The sequence below is a fragment of the Arachis ipaensis genome, chromosome B4 (genome assembly GCF_059453495.1).
Source record: "Arachis ipaensis isolate K30076 ecotype BB chromosome B4, ASM5945349v1, whole genome shotgun sequence".
Lineage (NCBI taxonomy): Eukaryota > Viridiplantae > Streptophyta > Magnoliopsida > Fabales > Fabaceae > Arachis > Arachis ipaensis.
In genome coordinates this window covers 593189-616006 of record NC_142439.1, presented here as the reverse complement: position 1 = coordinate 616006, position 22818 = coordinate 593189, and the positions used below count along the sequence as shown (strand labels likewise).

General features: G+C 34.6%; 2 protein-coding genes across 7 annotated transcripts; both read right to left on the bottom strand.

The window, feature by feature from the left end:
* Nucleotides 1–1361: 1361 nt before the first annotated feature.
* LOC107638384 (Tetratricopeptide repeat (TPR)-like superfamily protein) lies at nucleotides 1362–8823 on the bottom strand. 6 transcript variants are annotated; one of them, XM_016341626.3, is made up of 16 exons: nucleotides 8479–8787; nucleotides 8358–8413; nucleotides 8245–8273; nucleotides 8076–8160; nucleotides 7879–7990; nucleotides 7739–7809; nucleotides 7259–7322; nucleotides 6188–6250; nucleotides 6047–6118; nucleotides 5836–5937; nucleotides 5409–5483; nucleotides 4871–4975; nucleotides 4235–4351; nucleotides 3201–3257; nucleotides 2941–3025; nucleotides 1362–1737 (listed from the first exon to the last, which is right to left on the bottom strand). In XM_016341626.3, exons 1-15 carry the CDS (start codon nucleotides 8617–8619, stop codon nucleotides 2969–2971), a joined length of 1206 nt encoding a protein of 401 aa, XP_016197112.1. In that variant the 5' UTR covers nucleotides 8620–8787; the 3' UTR covers nucleotides 1362–1737; nucleotides 2941–2968. The 6 variants fall into 6 exon arrangements, with proteins under 6 accessions (XP_016197112.1, XP_016197107.1, XP_016197111.1 ...); XM_016341621.3 differs by having other exon boundaries at nucleotides 8245–8279; nucleotides 8479–8763; XM_016341625.3 differs by having other exon boundaries at nucleotides 8245–8276; nucleotides 8479–8763.
* A 5718-nt stretch (nucleotides 8824–14541) lies between these two features.
* LOC107635834 (pyrophosphate-energized membrane proton pump 2) lies at nucleotides 14542–21899 on the bottom strand. The gene is made up of 15 exons (XM_088484118.1): nucleotides 21440–21899; nucleotides 20942–21234; nucleotides 20664–20867; nucleotides 19743–19894; nucleotides 19518–19665; nucleotides 19307–19439; nucleotides 18602–18774; nucleotides 17733–17853; nucleotides 17433–17620; nucleotides 16821–17258; nucleotides 16573–16737; nucleotides 16080–16235; nucleotides 15877–15988; nucleotides 15140–15359; nucleotides 14542–14986 (listed from the first exon to the last, which is right to left on the bottom strand). The coding sequence occupies exons 2-15, from the start codon at nucleotides 21038–21040 to the stop codon at nucleotides 14887–14889; spliced, it is 2409 nt and encodes an 802-aa protein (XP_088340244.1). The 5' UTR covers nucleotides 21041–21234; nucleotides 21440–21899; the 3' UTR covers nucleotides 14542–14886.
* Between the last annotated feature and the right edge of the window lie 919 nt (nucleotides 21900–22818).

Here is a 22818-nt window from a genome sequence, read left to right as displayed (position 1 = left end):
TTTTAAAAAAGACTAATAATAAGTTCACGTAATAACAATAATTTTATCTAAAAAATTAAATAAAAAGATAACACAATCTCTTTATTAAAATTAAAAATAACTTAATTATTTTACCTATCAAATTAGTTACCTCATACTTAAAAATTTAATATATTAATGTATTCTATATAATTTAAAAAAACATAAAATTTTGAACTAAAATATTGAAATATTTAAATCCAAAATATAATTCAAAAAGTTTTATTACTTTATATATGATGACAAATGTATATTAACTAATGTTGTAAGTACTATTCAATAAGAGTAATATTTCGTAACCAACAAATATTATTTTAGACTAATATTTAACAGTAAAAAATTATTCTATATTTATATATATTTACATACATAAAATATATAATTTATATTTATATTTACCAAATTTGTAAAATTTTTTTGATAGACAACAGCACATTAAGCCCAAAAAAAAAAAAACTAGATAAAAACTATCCTTAAAAATACAATTCCAGTGAAATCTGTATGAAAACTTAAAAAGATACATGAGGAAATAAAAAAAAAATAACATCTCAGTTAAAATTCATAACATTGCCATGCTAATCTATCTGCACAAGCATTTACTTCTCAAAATTCATGATAGATGTTCCTAATTATTTAAGCTGCTACAACATTTTTTAATAGATATTAATCAACACAATTTGTATTCATATTTATCAAAATTTACATTCATATTTTTTTATTAAAAATAATTTAATATTTGTATTGATCAAATATTAATCAAAATTAATAAAAAGTACTGACTCCCAAGAGTTTGCTACATCGCTGAAGTATTTATAAGACTTCTTTCATTAACCTAGAATACGTCTTAATTTCAATGGATCTATTACTATCAACTTCAATTTCTTAAAAAAAATTGACTTTCATTTTGCTCAACAAATAATTGCTTAATTCCTTAACATTATATTGTTTAAAAGCATTATAAACCTCCTAGCAATATAATTTCTAACAACTTTTCTCTATAAAATCTATTTCACAATAACCCCGACTATCATAATAAATGTTTCATGACGAACATGCATGTTAAATTCCCAATATTGTTTAAATATGCACCAAAATTTTTATGTTGTATACCAAAACTTATGTGTTGTACATATTAATTATTATTGGTTGGATGTCAATATTTAACATAACTCCGCCTATGTTACACTTGCGGTACATAGCCGGTCCCAAGCCCGGATAAAGGAGGAGGATTGTGTTAGGTCTTCGGCAACCAACATAAAAATATAGCCGAACCCCCATGCCATGACATGGATGTCAATATTTAACATATATGGTCCTACAAAAATTTCTATACTGAGCACAAATTTTTGTACTACACCAAAATTTGTATATTTTGCACCTAAGTTTTGCATTATACATATTTTGTTAGTTGAGTATCAATGTTCTGAACATGTTGTCTTTCAAAAAATTGTTATATACTAAAAATTTCTATGTTGTGCACTAAAATTTATGTATTGTGCCTCAAAATTTTTGTGCACTGATTTTCTGAACATATATAAAAGATGAAGACGAAGACAACAATAATGATGATAATACATGAGAATGGGAAGGAGAAGAAATTAAACAAGAAGAAAAAGAAGACATCAATGGTGACAGCAACAACAACAACGATCGCAGTAGTGGCAGCGACGACGGTGACAACATTGAAAAAGAAGCGCGCAAGAAAAGAAAAAGTAGCACCTGCGTACATATGAAAGAGAAGAACTGAAGAAGCGCACAATGACTTGATTGAAAATTTGGTTTAAAAGAAATTTGGACGTCTAGCTTTATTTTTTTGTGAATAATATGCATCAAAACATAAATTCAAACTTTATGATATATCAGTTGCAGAAAAGATAAAATCTTACATAGTTGTTGATTCCAAATCCGAATAAAGGTCGTGTTAGGCATCGACAACCAACATAAAAACTACCAAATTTTTGACATTGACCAAACACGTTATTGTTGTTTATTATAAAATTATTTTTTTAACCCTCATTTTTAGAGGATTTAGATTTTAGAGTAAAAAAAAAAATAATTTCAAAGAGTTAATTGATATTACCGGAAAAAATTGGCTCATTAGTTGAACTCAAAAAAATTAAATTCTCCATATTATCTACACAACAAAAGATACCGAGATTTTAAAGCATCAAATTTGCCTTTACTTCGTCACTCCATTTTTTCAAAAGGACATATTTTTCTTTCGTAATATGTATAGATTTTGTTTGGTAAAAAGACAAATTTGTTGTTTTTTTCTCAAATCTTGAAAGACAAATTTATCCTTTGTGTTTTTGGTCAAAAACAAGTTTGGATATTTCCTCTATATAATTATCAATTTAATTGAAATAATAAGTAAAATATCATCATAATAGATTTGAAAAGCAAGACTAAAAAGCTAATAGTAATAATAATAGTTAAAAAGAAAAGGCCAAAATCAAAGCAAAGGAAAAAAAAGATGACTTTCCATAATAGGGAGTAAAAACATATTTAAACGGTTAAACCTTAACTAGATATGACCTCAATGTAATATGTTACCCCACACACCCCCCAACTCCACTTGACGAATAGAAGGAGCAATTATGGCATTGTCCAAAGAGAAGCTTTGGTGGACTTCTTGAAACTTTCTACCTAAACCTTTCCCTCGCAGCACACATCACATGACTGCTGGGTGTTTTCGCACAGAAAGAAGCATAACAAACTTTTATATTCATAAATTAGAGCTAAAAATTTCTACTCTATTTGAGTGACTCCCAAAGAGGCACTTCTAAGCTGCATTAGCATTAGGAAATACCATCATCAAACCCCTAGCATTTTCTGTACTTTCATAATAATGATCACAATTTCTACTGCAGATATATTCTTTTGTGATTACGATGATATTATCTTTTGAGCTACACAGCATACCTTTAGATTTGAAAGCCAATGCCAAGTTTTATCTTGCATAACGGTCCACAAGAACTTTAGCTTTATCTGATGCAAAGAACCGAGCCTGCACATAAGATGTGGGTTAACACTATATGTTCATAACGGTATAACGACATTAATCAAAACAACTTTTTTAAAATCATCGGTCTCACATATATGCAGGGCTATGTATATGCATTTTATTTTTAACATCTTATCAACTACTCATCAGTAATGCAAATTTAATAAATCAAACATACCTGTATGAACATCCTCTCTGCATCTCCAATATTTTTGTTTTCTTTTAGGATGATTCCCTACATAAGTACAATATCATATTTGAATTGAATGCATGGCTGAGAAGGCAAACGAAATTCAGGTGAAAAATGGTTGAGGAAGAGGAAGAGATTGATATAAGAAACATAACACAAAAGGTATGATGTATTCTTTATTTATAACTATCAGTTTGGTAAAGTTTGTATTTTTTTTCAAAATAGTTTTACAAAGCTGACTTTTGAAAGAGAGTTTTCTAAAAGTTGTGACAATTATTTTTGGTAAATCAAACTAAAAATAACTTTCAATAAGCACAAACAACAACAACAACTATGTTTGATAAAACAACTTTTAAAATTTAAAAAGATCATAATAGACATAAATATAAGGGTAAATTTGGATATTTATTAATATATGAGGTTATATTAGACTTTTCTAATTTTGATAAGCACAAGTTATCTTTGAAAAACACCTCCTTAGGTGTTTACAAAAACACCCCTAGCAAGTACATGCACATAATCTTTTTTATTTACCAAATACAAAACGAGATGCTTGATCTTCCTAAAAGCACAAACACCTTTCCAAAAATGTTGCCATGCAGGCCACTAAAAATGTTGCCATGCAGGCCAATGAATCCATGGCCTAGCCAAAAGAAAGAAGTCTGGTGGCAAAGCAACCAAGAAACCAGAAGGAACAGCAAACTGTAGCTGTGCACTGATAAATTCCAATACTATATACATGTTCATTATAGATTGATTTTATGCAATATTAATGTAAAAGTGTTTACCCAGTTATCCAACCATGTATTTAAATGCGATGACTACTAACTTCCTCAAATGCCACATGCATAGTGAATGAGTTATATTGTTAGTTTTACAGTGTGCAGCACTTTATCGTTTATACTGCCAACATGCAAAATTAGATTCTAAAATTCAACTCATGTTATTTCGTTAATTTGGTTTACCGCGAACAGAAATGATCATAAGCTCCATGCTTAGTAATAATGAGAGAAGTTACAGACCTTAGCTAAGTATCCACGGAAATCATCAGGATAAGTTGATATGAGCTGATCATAAACAGCTACAGCATCACTGACATGGCCCCAATCGGAATAGGCTTTCCCAAGAAGTAATTCAACCTAAGTATTTCATAATATGAAAATTGGGAGACAAAATGTAAGAAAAAACAATGCAAAATATACGCATTGAATGTTTTCAACGTGTGAAAAAATGAGTAACATTAAGTATGTACTATAAGAATGCAACTGCTTCTTCAAGAAGACTCAGGTGAAAGCTAACCAATTTGGTATCCCCATTGACACCATTTTATTAAATTCATCCATCTGGCTATATAAAGGACTTCAACATACAATAAAAATCATTCCTGATCTGCTTTATGAAAATGCAATTTTTTGAATTTTTACAAGAAGGAAGTGGGAGATCATTTAAAAGCATCCCATCTTGTTAAAATTATCATCACAATGTGAAAATATCAAGGTGTATAGTTTCATTATGACAAAAACCTTTACTGGTTCATGTAACAATACAATTTTTATCTACCTATTCCATGGGTCTTCAAAATTTGTCTATCTATTTCAATAATTTGCAAAAAGAGCAGAAATAGAATATATCTATTATTTTAGAGAATAAGAGTTTACTTGGACTGGATCCAGCTTCCCTGTGTTTGTTGGGCTGCTATCAGATTTTGCGCTTTCCTTTACAGAACTCAGACGCTCACGACAGGAAAGAAGAAATTGAACAGCCTGTTGGAGAAATGATGGAAAAATAATCTTTTTTTTTTAATTCAACTAGTCGACACATCCACTAAAGCCAGTGTAAAAAATAACTCCATATTTCTGCACAGTATAAGAGCTTAACGAACCAGAATAGCCATATCTTGAGCATCAACCAATTATACCTTTTCTTCTTTAATTTTTAGGGGGGGAGATTTTATTCTCTATCACGGAGAAGCAGAAGCAGAAGAGAAGATATTGGTCTCTACATTTTTACTGATTTTAGTTTGGCCTCCATAATTTTATTTTTTAGGTTTCAGTTTAGCCCCTAAATGCCATTAATTTGTTTTTTGGTCCCTACATTTGAAGATAGGTCTTTATGTTTTTCATTTTTATTAAGAGTACGTTGTCACTAATTTTAGTAGCTCGTACATCCTAAGAATCCTTTATCATGATGACAAACCTCGTCTGGCTTTTTGGCAGCAAGTAATGAATTAGTAAGGCCTCGCAGAACTTCAAATTCAATATCCTTAGAAACCTGTCATTCACAATAGGCTATTTACAGATACTTCCAAATGGAATTTAAGCCAGATATACTCAAAAGTTTCAACTTCTAGGTGGACATAACAGATAGATTACATTTATTAAAAAATTGGAAATATTATGACTGGTAAAGAACTGAATATTGAGCGCATACTTTAAGAAAAAATCCAGAAGATATGAATAGAAAATACAGATATCATAATCTATCCCAAGTTCTAACCTAAATTATTGGCTTCCTTAAAACACTCGACTCTTCGTGACTTTGCTAGAAATTAAGATGTGAGTATTTAGTTCACAAAAAGCATCCACCAGCAAAGAGCAGTTGAAATGTTAAAAGACTAACTAACCATTGCTGAACTTTTATATGCAGCAATACTCCCTTCATAATCTTTGAGTTCATACTTAACTTCTCCAAGCAAACGGAAAACATCAGCATCATTTGGTTTTTCCTTAATTGGAACCCAACAAAAGAATCAGTTACAAAATTAAAGGAAGATCAAACAACAACAAAATATATGCAACATTTCACAATATATCCATGGTAAAAACATTATCAACCTTTGTTAAAACATCAAGTAGAGAAGCAGCTCTTGTATATTCCCCTAGTTCTGCCAAAGTTACTGCAGCTCCCTGAAAAATATTTTCAATGTATCTAGACACACAGAAATGGGGAGAAAAGAACTAACACCTATGACTTACTTCAAGAGCAGTTGCATCTCTTGGGGAGTTCCTTAATATTGCTTCAAATTCCTCAAGTCTACTCTGCCATACATCAGGAAGCACATATAAGAGCGGGAAAGAGATCGAGGGGGAACATGATGTAATATATTTCACCAATCACACTATGAATACTGTGATACAAGATACTGATCAAACATATCCACTTATGCCAAAGCTATGCCTATGAAAGAACAACTATATGCTTTCAGTAGGTACATTTCACGTGAATTATAGTGAACAAAATATTTATTCAACAAGTTTAGGCATCCAGTCGTGCAACAGAACAATCACAAATGCCTTTTCCAAATGGGGTTTGCTACATATTTATCCAGCAACAAGCCAACAACATTATGTTAAGTCATAAACCAAATTTTCACAAGGTGAATCTACATCGATATCCTCAGAATGGCTTCACTTGGAGAGTTCTTCTTGGTCATACTCTTAACTCTAATTAGTCATTAAGCAATCTTCCATGTAATCATATTGTTGAGTATAAGAGCAAGATTACTGAAATAACTTTGTGTTCAAGAAAACCAAGAATACTTCAAGACCAATCTGCTTTATCAATTGGCTCTCTTGGTTTGTTTTCTGTTATTAGTTAGTTAGCATCCTCTCTATATATATAGAGAACTTAGCTATTGTTAACTGTAATAATACACTCAGTTTGTAATACAACTATACAATTCTCTAGTTCATAAAATCTGCATTATCATTACTACAGAACAATTCTCTGCACTGCAACTAAACTCAATTCTCTTCTTCTTCACTCCCTTGATCTATGGTACCTGACACATATCGTCTAACTAGGACTTATATTGGTCCTCTCGTATGGACAGACCACCTTAGGAGAAATTCTATAATGTTTTCCTAAATGGGTAATAGGCACTATCCTGCTTTTCTTTGATGTATTTATGTTGTATCTATTTCTTCCTCATCTTGCCTGATCACATCAGCTATGAATAACATTGAAAACAAAGACATAACAATCTAAACTCAGCAAATGCCAACTGATTGCCAGACAATAGTCAGCTAGAAAAGTAGAAATGATACCTGAAGAGTGGCCTTCTCTTTTTCCGACAGCTTACTACTCACCACGGCACTGTCTTCATTGGGACTAGCAATCGAATGAACACGATGAAGATAAGTGTGAACATTCATAATCATTAGTCTCAAGCAAGCATGGTTATATATATATATATAAGTCTGATGCAGGATTTAATGTAAATAGACTAGGAACCTCAACTCCAACCAAAAAGTAAGAAACCAGCTTAGTTATAGTGGGTTGAAACTAAAATAAAATGTAATACAGAAGGAAGAAACCATTTTTGCACATGATTTGCGTGTTTATCTAGGATCATTGCAGACTTCAACAAGAATAATTTGTATCATAGAATGGCTCAACAAGCAATTGGCAAACCAAAGCCATACAGTGAGAAAAGAAAAATAACAATTAAGTAAATGGTATGAAGCCATGAGCTATACTTGCGGAGTTAATGTATATTGTCCGGTATTAGGTGTGCACATGCATACCTTCCAGAAGGAAGAAAATCTCCAAAAGCAAAAACGAGACCGAAGACGGCAACAGCTACTCCTACTCCAATCTGTGTCACGATGGTTATGTATACATATAAAGGAACATTTACATGCCGTAGAAAAGAAGAGATTTTTACCTTGGTAGCAAGGCCAATTGTCTTCTGGTCCGAAGATAGCGGTGGTGGTGCATCATAGTCAATGGGTCCAAACTGTTTTTCGTCGTCTGCTTTCTTTTGTTCAAGGGCAGACCTGAGCAGTGTAGCAAGTTCCCAAATTTGAGGTAGAAAAATTACCAAATGAGTAAGGAACAGAAAGAGAAGAACTAAAGTTGTACCTTCTAACTGCTTGAAGTCGTTGTTCAAAGTCAAGATCGAAAGTATCGTTGCGAGACTTGCCGTCGAGCTGTGGTGCGGGTGCCTCTGCAGAGAAAAAAGCATCCGAAGTTTGATGACTATACAGTGAGTAGTGAGTGGTGAATAGAATAAGAAGAGGATTGCAATTACGAGTGGATGGAGGACGAGATGTTGACCCCCTGCTACTGAGTTGAGCCTGTTAGCATCTTTTACGAACAACCATCCCTAAAATAAAATACAATACAGAGAGGAAATAGGAACACCTTTGCTTCGACACCAAACCTCTGTCCTTGCCAGTCCCAGCTTCGCCTTTGTTCGTCTGAAATGAAGCAATCAATGAATCAATGAAGAAGAAGAAGAACAACAAGAAGAAGAATACCCTACCTTAATCCTGCTGTTATCTCCAAGGCCAAAACCACGGCGTGGGCTTGGCTTCGAATCGGAGCAATGTATTCTTCTACAGTGACAATGACACTGACACCAAAACATTCCGCTGCTTCTCACTGACATAGTCCACATATTCATAATCAGCCACCTATCTCTCAAGTTTCAATGCACTCACTTCATTCAAGTTTCCAGCACACTGCACTGCACACCGCCATGACATACATACCATAAATAAACAAACACTAAATCTCTCGATATTCTTATATCAATTGTAAAATGAATTTCCCACCTCCCATGATCCCATCTATTATGATTATTACCAAAATAAAATATATAAGATACAAATACAAATTTAGATACATTTAATTTGCACTATATAAAAATTAAATTCAATTTTCAAAACAAATTATGAATTTTGTTTACTTTATTAAATATAATCAAATGTTCTTTTTCAATATTATGATATTTTTATTGAGTTGATAGTCAAAATAGTCCTTAAAAAATACTCACATCTTCATTTTGGTTTTTGAAAGATAAAATTAATCAAAAGCATCCGCGAAAGATATCGACGTTGATGGAGTTCGTCCTTTCGTCATTTCAGTTGTTGAGGTGTGTAACGTTTGCTGGGGTGGAACGTTAAGTTACAGCGTGTCACAAAGCAAAACGACGTAGCATCAATCCTCCACCCCAAAACCATGGAACGACGTCGTTTGTGGTCCAGGGTGGGATTTTCAAACGTTTTTCCCCATCACCTCCTCTCATAACAACCCTCTTCAACTTTCGCTCCAAAACCCCTCGTCTCCTCTCTACTCTGTGACTCTCTGCCCTGATACACTTGCGTATGATCAGAACCTCCTTGTTTACTTGACGGCCTTTGTGCGCATCGACATTTGTGGAAGAGTTGGTGCTACTAGAGTGGAAAGTTGGAGGAGTTTGCAGAGAACTTACGCGGTTAGAAGAAGGAACAGTAACTGCTACAGGTAAAGATTTAATTTTTTTTTGTCAGTTTTTGTTGATTTTGCACGGTTGGTGTATGTCGCTTTATGTTGACATAGTTCTAAGAACCATTTAGTTAGACTAGGATTTGGAGTTGACGTTGCTAGACAAGGTACGGTATTAGGAAGAACATGTTCTCTATGAGGTTGCTGTGACGGGTTTCATGGTTATTATGCTGTGGTTATTTTGGTGTTTGGTCTTAGTCGAGGGTTTGTGATGATTATGAGTATGTTGGTTGTTGTGTGTTTACATGCAGTTGTTACTCTGAGTTTGTTTCATATTTTGTTGTTGTTGATTAACGTTATTTGATTTTTGCTTTTGTAGATGGAGGATCCTCCTATGACACTTATATTTCACCGTGGTTGGAAGTTTAAGAAGGATGAGGGTGAAAATCTGTACTATGAGCCTGATCACACGGAGGTGTTAATGGGAGTTGACAGTGACACACTTGATGTGTTCTTTGTGAAGGGTTACTTTAAGGAATTGGGATATGCTGAGACTAGGGAATGTTGGTGGAAATCTCCCGGAGTTCCTCTTGAATCTGGGTTAGGGGTATTCATGGATCGGATCCGATCCGCATATCCGCGGTGTTTATCCGAATCCGATCCGAAAATTGCGGATATGGATCCGATCCGCAAGGCTATCGGATCGGATCGGATCGGATTGCGGATTTTGTGTATGTATCCGCATATCCGCGTATCCGCAAAAATAAAGAAATAAATAAGTAAATATTCTTTTTATATTTTTTTTCAACTAATAATTATCATATATATTGTATTATTTTAATTTATTATGTAAGAAAAGTATGTTTAATATTATTTTAAGAGTAAACATATTTAAAAAAATAGAAAAATAAACTTTATTGATATTTTTTTAATAAAAATAATCCTTTAAAAATATTTTTGTGTTTTGCGGATATATCTGATATCCGATATCCAATCCAATCCGATCCGCAAATGTGCGGATCGGATCAGATCAGATCCAAGCTTAAAAATTGCGGATATTGGATCCGATCCGATCCGATAATTTTACTACGGATCGGATTGAAATTTTGGCCATATCCGATCCGATCTGATCCGCGTTCACCCCTAATCTGAGTTGAGGAGGTTGGCCACAGATGATGATTTGATTGCAATGGTCAAGAATTGTAGGAGGAACTTCAATTTGATCAACATGTATTTCGAACATGGTGTTTCAAAGCCGTTTGTGGTTGATGAGAAGGAAGAAGATGTGAAAAAAAATAAGCCATCCCAAACCAAGAAACAACACTCTCAACCCACTAAGCTACCATCCCGTCCAAAAGCATGCTCTCAATCCTCGAAGGTCTCAGGTGATGGTAACAATTTATACTCTCAGCCTTTAAAATTGCCTCCTCAGTCCACTAAGTTGCCTACCCAACCCACTAAGGTACCCACCAAACCCACTGGACCATCATCTAAGTTCACTAAACCATCATCTCAGCCCACCAAAAAATCACATGACCCTATTGACACTTCATCACAGCCCAAAAAATTCTATACTCAACCTACCAAGCCTACTTCTGCTGCACCTCAGACCAAAGCAAAGACCAATGTTACTACCACCACATACAAGAGCTGGAAGGCATGTGAAGACATTAGAGGTTAAAAAAAATAGTGACTCTCATGAATCTTATGAGAGTGCTGAGGACAGCCTTTACAAGCCTCCAAAGGTGCTAGGAAATGATGAATACAGCAGTGACAGTAATGATAGTGTGAACTCTACAAAGATGAACAAACATGGTGGTGGACTTGGGAAAGCACACTTTCACTTGTAGGTTCTGACAACTCACAGGTAAATTATCCAACCCTTGCATTCCTTCCCTTACTCTCACTTAGTAAGAATTGATTTCAATTTTTTCATTAAATTTGTATGTGCTGGCAACAAGGATACCATGTATGCATACAATTTCAGCCATTCAAAATAAAAATTGTAAGAGGATTAAGGAGTACTGCCATGAATGGTTGACAATAGAGGCGTATAAAAGGACATACTGTTTCAATGTCAACCCGGTGAAAAGACAAGATTTGTGGGAGAAAACACCGTCACCTGCCCCTGTCCCACCCCCAATTAAGCCAAAACCCGACAGGCCTACCAAGAAGAGGAGAAGAGACAAGGGTGAACATCTAACTGGGTCAAGCACTAGGATGAAGAGCAAGTACAATTCAATCAGGTGCATGTATTGTGGTGAAGTTGGACACAACAAAAGAGGTTGTGCAAAGAAGAAAAAAATGGATACTGAAGAACAAGCTAGGCAAATGCAACTGCAGTTTACACTTGTTAAAGAGCCTACTCCCCCTACATATGAAACAAACACCAAAACTAATGATGTTCAATCCTTTCTCTACTTCCTCCACCAGTCCAGCCACAACCTGATGTGATAATCAGCCAACCAAAAGGCTCCCCACCAAAACAAGAAAGCCAACTGCCTGTTGAAGACCTTCAAATTATTTACTTATTACTTTATCTTTAATACTACTTTCATTTATTTAGTTGAAAAATAATGGTTCTACCAACTGGCCTATTAGGATGCAAAGAGAGGAAGGCCACCCAAATTGCATATCATTAAACGCAAGGCAAGATTGAATGCCTCCACCAAATTACCTGTGGTCATATTTGCTGAAACACTGAAAGGAACAAGTTTCGCAACTGCTAAGAAGATGCAAAGTTTCATGATATTTGTACTAACTCCAGGCTTCAAGTATCCAAGAAAAAAAGATTAAGAACTTTAATTAGAAAATGTGTTTTGTATGTCGTTGTTATTAGTTTTTTGGGAACAGGGCTGTGTAAACTGGTTGTGTTATCAGGATCTTTTAGTTAGGCCTATTATATTGTTTTATTTAGGTGAACAATGCTATAGAACCTTTGTTTTGAATTGCTCTATTAAGTTATGGATCCTTGATTACCTATGTGGTATATCTGCTAAGATAATATGATATGATTATGATGTTTGTTATGGAATATAACAATGATTATGTCTATTTTGATGTATACAACTTTTTGGTGAATTTATATTTAGGTATAAACATCACTATATTGTATTTTCAATTGGCAAGTTTATGTTGGCTTAAACACAATTAAGCTAGAACACCTGATTTCATTCGTAAGTCACATCATCATTACATATCAACTAATTCAATCTCAAAGCTCTAACAACACCCCTAAAGCACAACAACGTAACACTCTATTTGTAGCTTTACTTGGAAATACATGTGAACAAAAGTGATGCACAAATAAAAGTAGCCACAATCATTGCAACTGAGATGTACATTATTAGCATCTTCATTGCTCTAACTTCACTTTCGAAGCTACCCAATCTCCATGAAACATTTAACCTCCATTCATCATAGTCACCATCAACCTCTACATCAGTTTCTGCCCCTGCTACATACCCATCATCATCAACCCACCTAAAGAAGTTGCAATGACTTCCCTTTTAAATATTTTCAAAAAAAATATCAATTTCAACTGCCCAACAAAATAGACATAAGAAAATGGGAAATAAAATTAATTTATCCTTACTCATCGGGTATCTTGCACAAGTATGGAACAACCTATCTGGATTCTCTCTTGTACCAGATTTTTGGATCGTTGTCCTTAATTAGCAAAAACATGTCTGGTCCTTGATCTTTCTCCTTTGTCGCATACAAGAGTTGGAACCATGGCTACCAAGAGACTGAGACAGCAAGTCACCGCTGCGACTTCCATTCATCATGACAGCGACTGAACAAACATACAGGGTCATCTACTACGAGAATCACACATTTATGCTTCAAATTGGGGTTAGGTTAGGATTGTAATATTAGGACTAATTTTAGCTAAATAAACAAACTTATCTGCTCAGCATTAACGTTAGCCACACTGGAGTGTGCCACGCTGTAACTTAATGTTCCAGCTCAGCAAACGTTACACACCTCAGCAACTGAGATGACGGAAGGACGAACTCCATCAACATCGGTATCTTTCGAGGATACTTTTGATTAATTTTATTTTTCAAAGACCAAAATGAATATCAAAATATCTTTCAGAAACGATTTTGACTATTAACTCTATTTTTATTCTAAAATTGTTTACTATTATATTATTAAACTGAAAAGTGAATATGATTCTCGCTAGTTACAGACAGGATAAATAATTTATTTTAAAAATACTTTTCAATTGATTTGTTGACATTTGAAATTTACTCTATATAAATTAAATCTAATTATTTTAATTTCACTCAAATTTTATCAAAACAGGTAAGAATATCCTGTTGAAAGTAAGGAACAGTATTAGTACTTTGATTTTCATTTTTTACAAAAGTCTAAATTTAGAATTATATTTTAATATACCAATAATATAACGATTATCTAATTAAATTTACATATTTAAATAATTTTTTAAATAGTTAAAAATTAATTATCTTTACTATGTGATCATAAATAATTAAATACTTGTATAAACATTTTTTATACTATCAACACATAAAAATTAAGTTAATAACTTTATTATAAAATCTTTCAAAAATTTATTGAATACTTATGTTCTGTTTTTGGGTCACGGAGTACTTATCCTTTTAGAAACATATAACTTATAACAGTTGTTTTTTCAGTGAAATACTTACTCTGCTTGTCCTGTATTCCTGTTACTTTTTTAGTTTTTTTCCTCTTTTCTTTTTGTGAAAATTCATATACAGTTTCTTTTTGTATATAAAATTGATATTTAAAAATTATTAGATAATTTAATAAATTTGACTAAATTATCATATAATAACTCTTAATTATTAACTTCACACAAAAATAACTATATCAGTATATTGACTTTTTCTTTTAATTGTTTTGGGCATGCCTTTTGTTTTCTCTAATATTACGCTTTATTGAAGCGCTAAAACAATTGAATGTGGCAAAACATCTCCATATTGTAAGTTCAGGATCATGTATTCTTGTGTAACAGGAAAAAAATTATATTTATATTAATTTTTATATATATTTATTTTGTATATTTTTATAATATAACAGAAACTTTTTTATCTTTTCTGTTTTATTATCGATTTTTTTATACCAAGAATAAAAAATAAAGATATATATAATATTTAAAAAAAAAATGTCATTAACAATTCAACATACATGATGCCATCATTCAATCAAAACCCAAAATTATAGTCCTCATTTCTCATTAGTCATTACTATTTGTCTACTTCACTCCACGTTCAGTCAATTAACATATTTATTCCCACAAGCGATGAGGGGCAGGACAATTCCGTATACATGACGATGTAAAATCAGGCAGGCTCTTCGATTCGATGCACATCATATATTGATAGATATAAGCATATAACCTATCCCATCCCTTCCCTATGCTTCCAAAATTATCAAAATCAAATTGGCCGCAGCAGAGATATCAACTCTCACATCACAGGAACACCGGAGCCATTACAAGCGTAATCGTTGCCAGCATCTTTATGAGAACATGAAGCGAGGGACCAGCTGTGTCCTTGAAAGGGTCTCCAACTCTGTCCCACCAGTCCAAGATTACAAGCAATAGAAACATTGATAGATGTAAAATAGAAAAAAAGCTGAAAAGCTCTATAAAATAACCATTGGCATGCTTATGACATTCATTATTGCAAGAAAAAATAGCATTAAAATAAAAAGTAACTCCTTACGTGTCTCCTGTTACAGCTGCTTTGTGAGCATCACTTCCCTTGCCTCCAAGAGCGCCAGTCTCTATATACTTCTTTGCATTATCCCAGGCACCACCGGCTGTGTTCAGGAAAAGTGCCATAAGAATGCCAGCTACAGTTGCAAACATCAGCAAAGATGCCACAACTTTAGCCCCAAGTAAGGGATGCCCTGTGTAGTAACCCAAAATTCGAAACAGGAAACCTGCAAGTAAGAGAAAAATTTAGCAAACCATGGCCTAAAAGTATTCATAACAGCAATGTGAGGGTTTTGCTTACAAGTGATGATAAGGTTTCATGGAAGGTTTTGAAACTTCCAAACTTCAAAAATACTATTATTTCAATAAAGACTATCCACTTTCTAGTGTCCTTAAATATAAAGCATTAATCCCTTTTCACAGTTGTTTAGATTGTGGATCTTAGATACGGAGGGAGAAAGACTATGAATGTGAAGAATACAAGTTCAAATTTCAGGAACTTGACAGCTAAAGGAGGGATAACACAGATCATGGAAAATGATACCATTTTGGTATATTGAGATTGTATGATTCATAAATTGGAGGAAATGAGGGAAGAGAAAGGCTATGAATAATGTAATCATATCAATATCACATATTATTCATAACTTTTCTCTTTCCTTATTTCTCCTTGCCTACCTAAATCACACAATCTCAGCAATAATAATATAAAAAATGAGCAATTAAACACAGGAATTAACTCACCAACTACAATAGGTGAAATGATTGCCAAAGCACCAGGTTTTATCATCTCTCTTAATGATGCCGAAGCTACAATAGCAACACAGCGACCATAGTCTGGTTTCTCCTTGTAGTCCTGTACAAAATATATACAAACAAATAAATAAAAGGAGTAATTCAAAACTTAAAATAATCCTCACGACATAACTTCAGCAACCAAAACTCACCATTATACCAGGCCTCTCAATGAACTGCCTTCTTACTTCATTAACAACCTCTTGCGCAGTTCGGCCAACAGCAGAACATGCCCAAGCACTAAAGACAAATATAAGCATGGAACCTAACAACCCACCAACGAAAACTTCTGGAACTGCAATATCAACCTGCAATTCAATTGTAAGTAGCTTTCAAAGAAATAATGAAATCGATTTAGATCATTGAATTGTAAGTAGCTTCAGAATAAACAAAAAAAAAAAAAAAGAAGCAATGAAAACTAAGGTGAAATCTTCTTGAATCCAAAAACTTCCATTAACGTTCAAGGTAGGATTGGGAAAAGCTTAAGAGAATGACTACACTAGGAAGAAATAGACTTTATAACTTACAAGGGCTGGATTAAAATTTTGAAAATGTAAAGACTAAAACCAAAGGACATCTAATACAGAATGAGTAAAACATGCTCAAGGATAGTTAAGTAATTAAGTTGGAACTAGTTCTGCAGACCTGTTTAAAAGGTTGATGAGCAAATGCGGCAACCTCATCCATATAAGCACTAAACAAAAGGAAAGATGCAAGAGCAGCAGAACCAATGGCAAATCCTTTGGTGGTGGCTTTTGTTGTGTTTCCTACAGCGTCGAGGACATCAGTGATCTCTCGGACACTTTCAGGCTAAAAAGAGATCAATTGTCAATATACTTTACATGAGAAATATCAGAAATAACACTGGACAAAATTATTTTGGCAAGAACTACCTGCTGACTCATCTCTACAATGCCTCCAGCGTTATCAGCTATTGGGCCAAACATATCCATCGTCAGAATATAAGCTGCAGTGCTAAGCATTCCCATAGTTGCTACAGCTGTGCCAAACAGCCCACCAATTGGGTTTCCTGTCTCATCTACTAGTCCACAGGTTTGGCCCAGCCAGTAAGCTGAGATAATTGCTACACTGATGACAAGGACAGGAAGAGCGGTTGACTCAAGACCCAAACTGACTCCAGCAATTATATTAGTCCCATGACCAGTGGAGCTAGAAAGGGCTAATGTGCGCACAGGTTCATGCTTGTAGTCAGTATAATACTTAGTGATCCAGACAAAAACATAAGCAGTAATAATACCAACGAGCCCACACAAAGCAAAATTGAACCATGCTGAAGGTGCTTGCTCAGTATAAAGCAACCACCGTGTAGACTGCAGATCAATTCAATTCAAATAATAATCAGAATAGATACTGTAACAAGAATTTGGAAAGATTCAAGATATTTCACTGCCCCAATCCTAAACAGAAATATAGCAATAAATTATATCAACTGGAGAAATTAGAAAAGCCAAATTCAAATATCACAAACGAAGATTAACAATTACCAGAGCAAACGCCACAACAGCTAAAACTATTGTAACAGAATATCCTTTCTGAAGAATTGTCATTGGATCCTCAATTGGAGCCATTACTCCAGATTCACGTGTACCCCTAATTGAAAATATTCCAACTGACGAAACTACCAGATCAAATGAGTGAACAACAAGAGGAAACAAGATGAAGCCAGATGGATCTGAGTCAAAAGAGAAAACATCAAATTAGAAAAGCATACATAAATCAATGGGTAACCAAAATCAGTAAGCAATACATAGACACATTGGGGCAACTATGTAGTGGGTACTTGCCTTCAATTTTACAACGTTGAGCCATTGTTCCTCCAAGTATCATAGCACTGATTATTTCAGCTGCAATACTTTCAAAAAGATCAGCACCCCTAGCAGCACAGTCTCCTACATTATCTCCAACCTTAAAACCGAAACAAAACAATTATGGCATAAAAAAATGCAAGTAAAAAAACCTAGCCAAAAAGCATAAACAAAAGTGCAGATTATAAACATGAAGCAGTTCTCTTCATTTGGTTTAGGTTTTATAGTTTTGCAAGTACAATTTATTTGACAAATAAATAAATAATATAATAATCAGCTTATGTATATATATATCAATCAATCAATAGTGTTTACTTAAGATTTTCATGTGTATTTATAAGTTGGCCTGAAGCAGAATATTAAGTTCTTAAAGTTTAAGAAACTGAAAATAAAGGCAGTTCTCAATCATTACTACGAGCATATAACTAACGTTTTATATACCGTACTTTTGCCTCTATATATAAAATAATTCAGAAAACCCAAAAGTGACCGTCAAATGTCTTAGAGAATCCCATAAATCTGTTTAAGGAACTTGTAATCAGAAACACCATCCATTGCTTAAGTTATACAGTCACCAACAGTGAATTAAATATATTCTATCATAGGTTTCCACGTTTGAAAATTCACCAAGTAAAACATTAAGGTCGTCAAACTGGAGGGGGAAAAAGAAAGACATTCGTTACTGGCTACATATACAACCTTATTTCAAAATCATTTCCACAAACATAAACAGGCAGTGACTAAAAACAGAGATTTTTTTAAATGTTTCTTTCTTTAATTAAAAAAAGAAAATCAATATAATATGCAGAATCTTCAAACTGAGGCAAACAAAATTAAACAACAAATACCAGATCAGCAATAACAGCAGGATTCCTAGGGTCATCTTCAGGTATTCCCTGTTCTACTTTTCCAACAAGGTCTGCTCCAACATCAGCTGCTTTTGTATATATTCCACCACCCAACTGAGCAAACAGTGCAACGAAGGAAGCACCAAATCCATATCCAACCAGAAGAAGAGGCACTGAGGGTGGAAAAGAATCAAATATGAATTAGAGACAGAGAGAACAGGTAAGAGAAAAAAACAGCTAAAAGATGCAGCAAGTATTGCTCAATGCTAACAGTACAAAGAAAATTACATTGCAGTTATCAGTCAAATAGCTAATAAATAGACCTCAATAATCACAAATATAACATCTAAAACTCATTTTGGTCAAGATTTAATAATTTCCTCTTGCAAAGAGGGAAAAAAAAGTCACATATATCTCGTCCATTTTTTTCTTTTGCCCTTATTTTCAGTACATTGAGGAACCATTAATGACCTAAGCCAAATCCTCAACCATGTCAACCACCTGACCTATAGGCTCATTTTTAGTTTCAAAAAAACCCACCGAAATGAAATTCACCACAAGTTATAAAACACTAATCAAACTGGAAACTAGCTCAAAAAGATAAGAATTATGCATAAAAAGCACTAGTTCATGTTCAACACTAACAATTTACAAACAATCTTTTGCCAAAAAACAAAACAATTGGAGGAAGAAGTCTACACATACGATCAGTAACTTTCATCGACCCTGGTGAGTCCACGCCAAGCCAAACATAAAATGTGGCATAAAGAACTGCTATCCCAATTACAGCCATACCAACAACGATGATAGCAGATAAACCGCCAGCACGAGTAGCTACCTGAACAACTTTCTTAGTGTTATATAGGAATAATGAACCAGTCATAGTTTTTGCAGGAACTGATAATAAACTAATGACCTGCAATGCCTCTCTTGCGGACCGTCTTGCAGCACTAGAGACTCTGACATTGGCACGAACAGACACCCACATCCCAACATATCCAGCAATCCCTGAACAAAGGGCACCTAAAAGGAATGCAGCTACAGTGATGTAAGCAGAAGTTGACCTGAAACAGAACATACATGACATGTAAGAACATGTAAAAGGTGGAAGAAAAGATCCATAGCCTAGGTATGATGTCACCTTCCCACACCAGAAGATTCCTGCTGAGGAGTCGTATTGCGAAACAAATATATGCAAAGAATGACAAGAGCAAGCAGCATTGCCATCTTGGATATACTCCCATATTGGGTCCTAAAGAAGCCTTCAGCTCCATCTCGTATAGCATCTGCTATCTAGAAAGCAATATGATAAGCTCAGGACAAGAAAACAATGAGTTCATGGTATGATATTCGAAGTCAGCATAAAAGACATCACAAATCTAGAATAAGTTTTAACATGTGAACTGTTATATAGTAAACAAACAGTTTGCTTTATCGGAATATTTCAAAAATTATTCATGTGCCTTACATGCAATAGCTTAAGATTTTGAGATAGTTGGTCCTTGACATATTTCATTATAAAATAAAAACCAAATAGCTCCACACTCCCGATAGAAATTAGGCCCTATGCATGAGATGTTTGCACTAGTGCCTTTATTGCTTATTTGTCTTCTTCTTCCAACCAACTCTCTAGACAAGTTTTCATCATCTTGTCGTATATAGGTGGCTACTTAACGCTCACTAACCCGAATCAACTAAGCTTGAGAAAATTGAATGAGAATTCTAAATTTTCTACTATTATAAAAACCACATGAAAGTTATATTAATGCTAAATTGTTCTGTCAAAAGACTATGGTTGAAATGCCACTTTTGTTTTAGCCAGGGATGCAACCTACAGCAATCGACCTCATCCTCTCTTACAGAATCCACAACAATCAACTTCTCTCTATTTGATAAAAAAGATATAGTTGTTCTACGTGATTCGCAGCACATTCTATATCAATATTTCATATTGCAAAACCCAGTAACCGAAATGAAGACCAGAATTCAATAAAAGGGAATATAAATCTAGAATGTTTGTGGGAGCAGGACATAAAAAGTTAAGCATAGGAAATAGAGTTACCTGAACCATTTCAGGGGGGCCCTCATCCTTTGCAAGCACCCACTTTGTAAGATATATAGACACAAGGAAGCTGAGAATACAAATAGAGATGACAAACACAATGATGGGAGATGTACTGGCTCCCATGTAAAAGATAGCCCCAAATCCGAGGAGCAAAAGAATGAATAGAACACGGACATTTATTCCCAGGAGAATACGAAATATCTGCAGAAAGATGGGAGTGAGAAAATGGCTGAAATTAGATGATGAAGGAAGCAGTGGTAGTGGAGTTAATTTACCAGTGGGGTGTAAGGTTTGGTGCGCATGTTGGGGAAAGTTCTTGGCCTGTCGTGGTAAGGCCCCAAAGAACCAGCCTCCATGTCGTCATCGATCATCATGCCGTGGCTGGAATTGACCCTGCGCGCCACAGGATAAGGGTTGTACTCACCACCAGATTGGGGCAAGTCACCCCCTGACCCCAGTCGCTGAATTTTGAATTCCCTTTTTTAATCCCACACTCACTCTCCACAAACTCTCACTCAGCATGCAATGCAATGCACTTGCTTCTTGGATTCCTCCCTTGTTCGCTTCACTATTTCATAAAATTAAAAAAAAAGTAAATAATAAACGCTAAATGCATATATCCGAACCATTCGATTGCCATTCTAATTACAAGAAATTAGATAGAATATGCAGAAATAGATCTGAAGGGATCGGCAACACAATCTATGCCTAAGCGAGTGAGTGAAACCATTAATCGTAACTGAAATCGAAATTGGAAAAGATCTAATACTTACGGGTGTCAAGAGTGGTGAATCCCAATTGACTTTCAGCTTCCTTCCTTCCAGTTCACAGCAAAACAGGAAGGAACCTCTCCTTTATTTTTCTTCTCTTTTTCCCTTCTTCGTCTTTGTGTCTAATCACTGTTACTAACTGAGCACGAGCAGTAATAATTATTAATGCTAAAATCGTCGGCTTGATTAACAGGACAAGATATTGAACAACTCAACTCAACTCAACGGAAGAGAGCCTGCGTTTTCAAGTGTCACTCGCCACTCGCACCGAACAGACCTCCCCTCTAATTCTATGGCTTCTTTCTTTTATTTCTCTTAATTTATTTAACTTTCACTCCATTTTTCTTAGGTTTAGTGCCAATCTGTCAGACCTATCCAATAAACTTGCGCCGCGTCATTATGCCTTCATTCTAATTGGCTGTTCATTTCATGGTCAACGCTATCGCTGTTCGTTCTACGACCCACCAAAGAGGCACAAACGGGGGGAAACGCCCTGTATTAATAAAATGAAGAAAATTAATTATTCAATTGGTCTTTAACAATTAATTTCGTCAGCTACTTAGGTTATTTGTTCCATTAATTTTAATAGAAGATAAAATAATTTCTAGCAACTCTAACAAGGAATAAAATAGTCCTAACCTCTCCTGTTTAAAAATGACATTATTCTTTTTCAATTTTCATGACACTATTCTCTTACAATTTTCATCATATTTCGCATAACACTAACAGCAATTTCAAGTTACACAATACACATTTTGCAACTTCAATGTTCACAAAAAGAAAAATCTTCAACTTGTTTTCAACCAATTAATACTCAATAAACTAATGACTATGTCTCTCAAGTATGTACTTGTTGTTGTCTTCGATGGATTCCATGAATCTAGACAGCCAATCTGATTTATTAAGATCTGTCATCACCATCTCCCTCCTCCTCTGCCCTATCATCTCTATGACCACATTGTCCACCACTTCGATCGCTTCCTTCAACTTCTTTTCCGAACCAATGTTTAATAATCGCTTCAGTTTCCATATAAGCGGCAACGACGATATTACTTGTTGTACTGATAGTTTGGATGCAAGGTCGAAACTATCTGACAACTTGGACTCCGAAAAGGAAGGAATGAAGCACTTGGAGTCCATTTCAAATGAGAATTTGCATATGATGTCGAAGGAGAATCTTCTCATGATGTCCTAATGTCTAATAATCTATATTACTTGCCGGAGAGTGGAGAAATGTGTGCCCTTGGAGTAGTTATGGAATTTGGTCTTGAAAATGTGGCGGACGTTATTGGGGTTGGAGGTGATGCTGTTATCGAGAACGTGGAGGTGGATGCTTCTGGTGGGTGAAATGCGGAGGAGGTGAGTGTACCAGTCATATAGAT